Source organism: Eimeria maxima, genomic scaffold (genome assembly GCF_000499605.1).
Source record: "Eimeria maxima Weybridge genomic scaffold, Emw_scaff316, whole genome shotgun sequence".
Classification (NCBI taxonomy): domain Eukaryota; phylum Apicomplexa; class Conoidasida; order Eucoccidiorida; family Eimeriidae; genus Eimeria; species Eimeria maxima.
In genome coordinates, this window is record NW_013563804.1 from 5,910 (window position 1) to 13,736 (window position 7,827).

General features: G+C 53.8%; 1 protein-coding gene across 1 annotated transcript; it reads right to left on the reverse strand.

The window, feature by feature from the left end:
• Positions 1-509: 509 nt before the first annotated feature.
• EMWEY_00028010 (beta-tubulin cofactor d, putative) lies at positions 510-7,521 on the reverse strand (the record flags this gene model as incomplete). The annotated part of the gene is made up of 8 exons (XM_013478203.1): positions 510-816; positions 993-1,221; positions 1,379-2,381; positions 2,649-3,628; positions 3,884-4,280; positions 4,448-5,248; positions 5,541-5,992; positions 6,168-7,521. The coding sequence occupies 8 exons, from the start codon at positions 7,519-7,521 to the stop codon at positions 510-512; spliced, it is 5,523 nt and encodes a 1,840-aa protein (XP_013333657.1).
• Positions 7,522-7,827: the final 306 nt, after the last annotated feature.

A 7,827-nucleotide genomic window follows, 5' to 3' on the forward strand; every position in this document is an offset into this window, starting at 1 on the left:
TCAGCACGGGACAAATATTGTTGGTGCTACTAATAATAATCACATTTGAATAAGATAAATTAGCGGGGAACTGAATACAGCACCGGAGAGAAATAGAGGAAAACAGATAAACGCACACTGAATAAACAAGGCAAATGAGCAGGTGTGCAGAAGAGCAAAGGAACCAACAACGAACCACGCAAACAAACTCACAAACACACAATCAAACAATCAATTAAATAGGCAAGAAAACGAATAAGTAGATAATCAACTAGGCGCGTTTGACCTATCAACCAACTAGGCAAGCAAGCAAAGGCAATTAAAAACGATAAAATAAATGTAGCTCTAATAATCACTGTCCCTCCCTCAACGAATCTATCCTGCGATTAGTATTCGTGAACCAACTTAACCGAATGGTTAAAACGGGCGAAACCTGACTCCTGCAACTGATAAGCATATCCTTAACGGAGGCGAGAAGCAAGCTAACTTAAACATATGAACAAACCAAAATCAATCCAACTGACAAAAATTTAAAAGTACAACATCTCACACTCTCGCCACTCCACTTCAAGGCTCAGAAACTGCACTAGTTGCGTATGCGGCTGCACCGGCTGCTGCTGCTGTGCATCCAGCTCCATTATCTGCACCCACGGAGTGGTAATAAGTAACTCTACAGCCTTGTCGATTTTTTGCTGCGGGATATTGAATGCCAACTGCTGCTGCACCTCCTCTTCATCTTCTTCTCGATGCTTCTGTGGGCAGGACTGATCTTCTGGGGGCAGCGACAGCAAAAACGAGTATAACTGCTCCGCCGCCACCACCCTCAACTTCGGGAACCTGCAAATCAGCCACAATAGCGAAGGCAGCACGATTCTCAGCAGGAGCAGAAGCACCACTATTAGAGACAGCAGCAGACGCCGCAACAACAGCGTCAAAAGGGGATGCACATAATTCGAGTTAACAGCTATTTCATAGAACAGCCCGAACTGTTTGGAAATGGTTAGATAGCGTACGGGTGCCTCAAAAAGTTGATGACTATGCATGCGCTCACGCGCTGCGCGTGCGCTGCTGCTGCTGCTGCTTCTGCTGATGGGGTGGTACAGGTCGTCGCAGCAGCAAGTGAAACCGCCAAAATACACGTGCGCCGGAGCATGTCGAAGTTCCGCGTGCTTCTACTGCTGCTACTGCTTTTGCCTTTGTGACACCCCACCATGTGCCGTAGTGCCTGCAACAGCCGCGGCACTGCAGCAGCAGCGGCAGCAGCAGCACAACAAAAACAAAAACAGCACACCAGTTTGAATATGCATCAGCACACCTAGTGCATGCTTCTCCAGCTGCAGCACTTCAAATACGGATACGCACATAGGGATTGCATGCATTTCTTCACTGTTCGTCTCACTGTCTATAGCTGCAACGAAGTTGTTTTGCAGCAGCAAAGCGCATGCAGATGTTGCTGCCTCCCGTAGCTTCCTCCTATACTCGGCGTGGCCAGCCTTCGCTGTTGGTCCTGATGATGCCGCCGCTGCCGTTTCCGTTGCTGCTGAGTTGCTAGGCTGCTCCCATGTACTGAGCAGCACGTCTACCAGCGCACTGCCGACGTCAGCAACCGTCCCTTGCTCCTTTGTACCCCGCCCCTGCTGGTGGTGATGATGCAGTTGTTGCTGTTCCTGCTCTTTCCGTGCCCGCCACGCCTCTGCTAGCAACGCCGTATATGTTGCCTTATCGTCTCCAATTACAATACTCCGTTGATGCTGCGGCTGCTGCTGCTCCATGCGAGCTGCCAGCAGGAGAGCGCTGAAAGCCCCCCCCTGTATGCTGGCAGCTGCGCTACCGAGAGAAGCGCCGAGGCCCAGCGCAGCTCCTGAAGCAGCGGCAGCAGCAAATTGTCGGAGCAGCAGCAGCGGTGTAATGTGCCTGTACACCTGGAATGCATCGCAGAATACTTGCAAGCGGAGAGCTGTTGCTGCCTTGTGAGTACGCTGTAGAGCCGCAACACCACCCTCCACAAACGACCGCGCAATGGCCTCTTCCTTCCCGCTTCTGCTCATGCTGTTGGTGTCCTGCTGCAGCTGCTGCACCGGCGGAAGAAACGAGAGCTGCTGCTGAGCAAACGGCTCCTCTGACCGCCCTTCGTCCAGCTGCTGCTGCCTCAGCTGCAGCAAACCGAAGGCGTGCTGAAGCAGCGGCATTGCTGACGGCACAAACGGAGACATCAAACACCTGCTGCTGTTGCTATTGCTTTCGCCGATGCCACTATTCTTGCCGCAGGAAGTACAGCAGCAGCGCGGGTCGAGGTGGTTGGGAGCAGCAGCCGCAGCCGCTACAGCAGCAGCGTCCACATGCGGCTGCGCGGCGAACTCGTAAGCAACTTCATACAAAACACGATGCCATATCCACCGAGCCTAAGATCAAAAAAAAACCGCGAAAAATTAGCACAACAAATATATGTGATTGAATAGTCAAGAACGTTAGTATAATTAGCTCGAGGAATAAATGCAGCTGATTAAAAAAATCACACGCGAGGAACTCAAGCAAGCAAGCGAAGACATCGGCGGACCCAACAACAGAACCAGCAGCAGCGAGAGCAGCAGCAGCAATAACAAACAAGTGCGTTGGCAACGGTAGCAGGAGCAGGACATATCTGCAGACGTTGCTGCAGAAGCATGTACTTTGAACATTTGCGCTGCTGTTGCTGCAGCTGCCCGTGGAGCGAGGAGACGGCTGAGAAGAAATGCAGCTCTGCTTCGCGTCCGCGTGAGGCTCTCCAAGGACAGCCGCAGCAGCAACTGCAGCAGCTGCTGCCGTTGTCGCAGGTTCGGCCCAACCGCAGCAGGCGGCTCCTCCTGTTCCCCAGCCAATTGCTGCTCAACAGTGGCAACAGTACCATCGCTTCTCCTGCTGTTGCCGTTGCTGGTTCTCATGCAACAACAGCAAGGGAATGATTCTAAAATGAGCGCTGCAACCTCAGCAGCAACCTCCCGAACCCAGCTGCCTACGTCTCCCCTCTGATCAACGGAATAATCCGCAGCGCACGCCTCCAAACAGCTCACAATGGCTTCCCAATCGACAATCGCTGCAGCTAATACTGCATCTCGAGCTGCTGCTGCTGTGGTGGCACCTGAATCTTGCTGTGCTGATTCAGCTGCTGTTGCTTCAGCTGCTGCATGCGCTGGGGAAACTGCTTCTATCAGGGAGGAAAGGCATAACAAGGCATTTCGTCTGGTGTTTGGATCATTCAAAGATGGACACCCTAAAGGAGCCAGAGCCGTTGCTTCCTGAAGCAGAACAGTCAACAGCTGCTGCCTCCTTCTGTTCTTCTGTCCGTCCCCTGTGCCGTTTCCTTCCTGCTGCTGCGCTACCTGCTGTTGATGCAGTTCCAGTCGAAAGACAGGAGCAGGCAGCGCAGCCAGAGCAAGGAGGAATCCGCTGCGGGCAGCGACGTTTTGCTGCTGCTGCTCCAATAGCAGCAGCAGCTTGGGCAAGATTTGCTGCAGCACCTCCTGAGGCAGCATGCGGTGCAGGAGCAGAGCACGGATGGATTCTGCTGCTGCGTACTGAACAGAGGTAGCAAAAGACTTGAGGCTGTCGAAACAAGAGTCCAAGTATCTGTTGCAAGTCGCCGATCGAAAGGCCCACGAGCTGTTTGCTGCTGCACTCACATACGCACCAGAAGCAGCACCAAAGAACACGATGCATAGCTACGAAACGCCTGCCTCCGCTGCTTCTCCTACTCAGTATAATTAGAAAATTATCAATACTGCCGTTACGTCTGCCGTGACAGCTGCCGCTGTCAGGCGTGCTGGTCATTCTACTGCTACCCCTGTGTTGGTGTTGCTGTTGTTACTGCCGAGCTGATGTAGTTGCTGCTACAGCTAATGCTGCTGATGAGCGGCCGTGCCCCCACCAATGGATGTCATGAAGCTGCAGGCTGCTTCCCTCAAGAGGTCTCCCCCTCTCCTTCTGTAGGGCCGTTGTTTTTCAAAGACAACAAGGCTGTTCCGTACTTGCTGTTGTACACATGTATCCACTATCCCTGCTGCTGCTGCTGCAGCTACTGCTGCGGGGGAAACTCTGGTCGTATCTGTGCCGCCGCCTTCCCCGCCTAGCTCTGCAGTAACGCCTGCCACAGGTTGGGTTGCTGCTGCACGCCCCGCAGCAGCTGCTGCTGCATGGGAAGCAGCAGGACTCGGTGCTGCTGCCAATACTTCCACAAGGGAGGCGAGCAGCAGGTAGGCACCGTGCAACTCTTCAAGAAAGGCGCTCGGCTGCTGCAGCCTCTGGAGCTGCAGCGGCAGCAGCACCTGCAGCAGAAATCCATCGGCGGCACAACACACGGAAACAAATGAAAATAGAAATCCATTCCATTGGCAAACGCAGACGAAGACGGTGCACTGCAAGCTGCTTTACGGCAACGCCCTGCTGCTGCTGCTGCTGCAAGCCGTCTTTGTCCCCTGAATGAAAGACATACCGATGCCGCATACGGTTTTGCGAAGGGAATGATCCGCGCAGCTGCGGCAGCAGCCAGTTGCCTCATTTGTGGGTCGGGGTGCCTGTACACCCGGCAGCATAAATACTCCAGTAGAACTATAGACAGAGGCTGTTCCTTCTGCTGTTGCTGCTGTTGATGGTCCATTAGCTGAGGCTCGAGAGCAGCAATGGCAGGAGCCGCTGTCAGGAAACTGCTGCGTCTACTGCCGACAGTGAAATAGTCCGCGATGGTAATAATACTGAGGCCCTGCTGTAGCTGTCCTTGTCTTCCTTCGATCTCTTGAAATGCTGCAGCAGCAGCACGACGAATGCTGATGGAATCATCGAACAGCAGAGCAAGTAGCAGATGCCGCCCCAGGCATCGTCGCAGGTGCAAGTCTGCTGATGCTGCTGAGTATGAGCGGGCAAACGCCCACGCCCCGTAGCAAGCAGCATCCCTGACGCATGCACCCGAAGCACTGCTGCTACTACTGACTCGACCAGCGTACAGAACGCCCCGGCATAAGAAACGAAGCGCCCGCGGCAGCTGTTGCTGTTGCACTGCCCCCAGCCGTAGCAACTCTGCAATCGCGAGGCATGTGCCGCTTAATAGCCTTTCTCCAGCAGCCGATGAAGCCCCTGATATATTCTCCCTCCACAAACTGTCATTGCTCGTTGTTGCCGTCCCCTCTCGTGCTACTGCTACTGCTGTTCCTGTTTCTTCGCCCGCTGGACCGCTCGCTGCATTCGGCAACAGCGGCAGGGTCTCTGCCTCAAAGTTCTGAAGCACTGCACAGCAAACCTGAACAGCCCCACCACAGAAAACGCTCAAGTTATACTAGATCCTGCGACGACGCAGGGTTAGCAGGCGCAAGTGATGCTGATAGTGCTGCTGCATATTCTGCGAGTGTTCCTGCTCCTAATGCTATAGGGGTTTTTCGGCCACCGCTGCTGTGCATTAAGCTGCAATGAGGCTCCTGAAATGTTACTGCTCCAACAGTGTTGCTGCACCGACAATCCTGCAGCAGCAGCAGCTCTGCCGAAGCAGTGCTATTGTAGCGTCTCTGGCTTTTGCTGCTGCTGCCGCCTCTGACCTGCTCAGCAAATTCTTTCGGAAGCGCCAGAGATACCCTCCCGAGGCCCTTTGCTGCTGTCCAACGAACTCGGCTGTCGGAGTCGGCGAGGCGTTGAAGAGCAAGGGAAACGAATACCTCGACCGCTGCCGCAGCCTCTTCGGAAATGCCTGCTGCTTCTTGGTCGTCTTCCTCTTGTTCCTGCTGCTCATGGTGCTTCTTCGGCTGCTGAAGCAGCAATTCAAGAGAGCGGGCGTTTACGCAGTAGCGCCATCTGGCCTGCCGGATTGGCAACAGCAGCAGTGCGACGCGAGCTGCACAAGAAAGCTGATGCTTGCGGAACAGAGCGGATGCCACCAGCTGCTCCTGTTGCTGTTGCTGTTGCGCCGAGACAAGCCGCTGGATTCTGGGAAGCAGTGGGGCTGCATCTTCTGAGCGAAGTATTTTTAGCACCTTTTGCAGGGCCGCGAATGCTGCGAAGAACAAAGCAAAAGCTAGTCAAAAGAGAACAAAGTTGGTGATTCAAGCAGCATCCAGGAGACACACAAGAAGACTAATAATTCAATAAGCAGCGGCAGACCCCTTAATGTTTCTTGTGAGTATTTTTATTCAACTTGCCGTTAGTTTGCTCGCTACCAAACAGGCTACACGCCCCCTCGTGCCGCTGCTGCTGCGGCGGCAGTTCTTGCTGCTGGTCAAGGCTCCACAGTTTGAGCTCGCAGTGGCGAAGGAAGGTTCGTAAAAGAAGCTGCTCTTGCTGATGTGTGTCTGGCCTTCGGAAAAGGGACTGCAGCAGTAGCGCAGCAGCATCAGCTGCCTTAGAATCTTGAGAGAAGCTGCAAAGAGCCAAATGCAGTAGTCTCCAGCCTAAAGGTGCATCTGCTGCTCCAGCCAGCTCCAACTGCTGCTCTTCCTCTCGCTGCTGGAGCCCCTGATTCCACTGTTGCTGGGTGTGCAGCTGTGGTTGCTGCTGGTTTGTATTGCTGTTGGAGTCTAGAGACAACAAACTGAAGGGTGCCAGCACCAGGAGCGAAAGCCAAGCGAAGAGCGCAAAGACAGAACTCCACAGCGGTGCGCTGTTCAGACAAACTGCAACAGCAGCTGCTTCTGCCCTTGCTTCTGCAGTTCCTGCTGAATCTTGTGCCATCCCTGCAGATGATGCGTCGTCACTTCCACGGTTATGTTGTTGCTGCTGCAGGGCATATGCAGCCGCCAACACCTGCTCCAGCAGCTCGGGTTCTTGCGGCAACAATGATCGAATTTCTTTAGTTCCCCTCACCTTGCAGTGCACGTACACCAGGTGCAGCAGCATGCGGACACAACAGCAAGACACTGCTGCTTGCCATCCACGACGCGCAGGCTTGCTCTGTTGTTGTTGCTGATGCTGTGTAAGTAGGGACAAGTGACGCCTGATGGGCTGGACAAGGAGGTCCAACTGCTGAGGGAGATAAGGGTCTAGAAGCTGAGGCTGCTCCTGATACCGCTCAAGTGTATGGACAACCGCTGCAGCGGTGCTGGAAAACCGCTGCAGCCACAAGTCCACACTCAGCACCGTTAAATGCTCCACCTGTGCTGCTCCTGTCCCTACCACGGCTGTTGCTTGTGTTGCTTGTATGTCGGCCGTGGAGGCCGTGGAACCCGTAAAGCCATTTGCATGGAGGGTAGTGGCTCTCACTGGGGCTGCTGTGGCTGGTGTTGGTGCACGCTGTGTTACTGGTGATGATGGTGCTGGAGGTGTTGTTTCCTCTGACGTGGCATCTTCAGCAACAAGTACTGCTGCCTCATGCGTAAGGTTGGAAAGGGTATGCAGCTGTTGCAGCACGACTTCGGCTTCTTTGAAGAAGAAGGTTTCGCACCGTGCAGCATCATCTTGGGTGGCTGCTTCTGCTGGTGGTGCTGGGAGACTTCCTTCTTCCTGTGCCACTGAGCCCTTCACAACGTTCTGGGTGCTCTCATCAGGCCCGAAGGCCCGTTGAGGCAAGAAAACAGGCAGGGCGTCCATCTGCCTCTACACATCGAGCTGCGGAGGCACCACCTTTGTTTTAATCTCAAGGTAGGAGAGGTTCAAATAAGCTTAATGCGCTTCGTTGACCAGAACAAAGACGCAAAGCCAGCACAGAGGAGCATGTGCAGACCCGCGGGCTCTCCCCTCCCTCCACGTCATTGCACCGAAGGATTTGGCAAAATGAACACAAATAGTGTGTACCTGAAAGTAAATCTCAACAATCTGTAATTAAATTAGGTCAGTAAAATTCAGTCTTCTCGTTCCTTTAGGTTTTCCCGTTGCTGTGACCCGCAGACATAAACT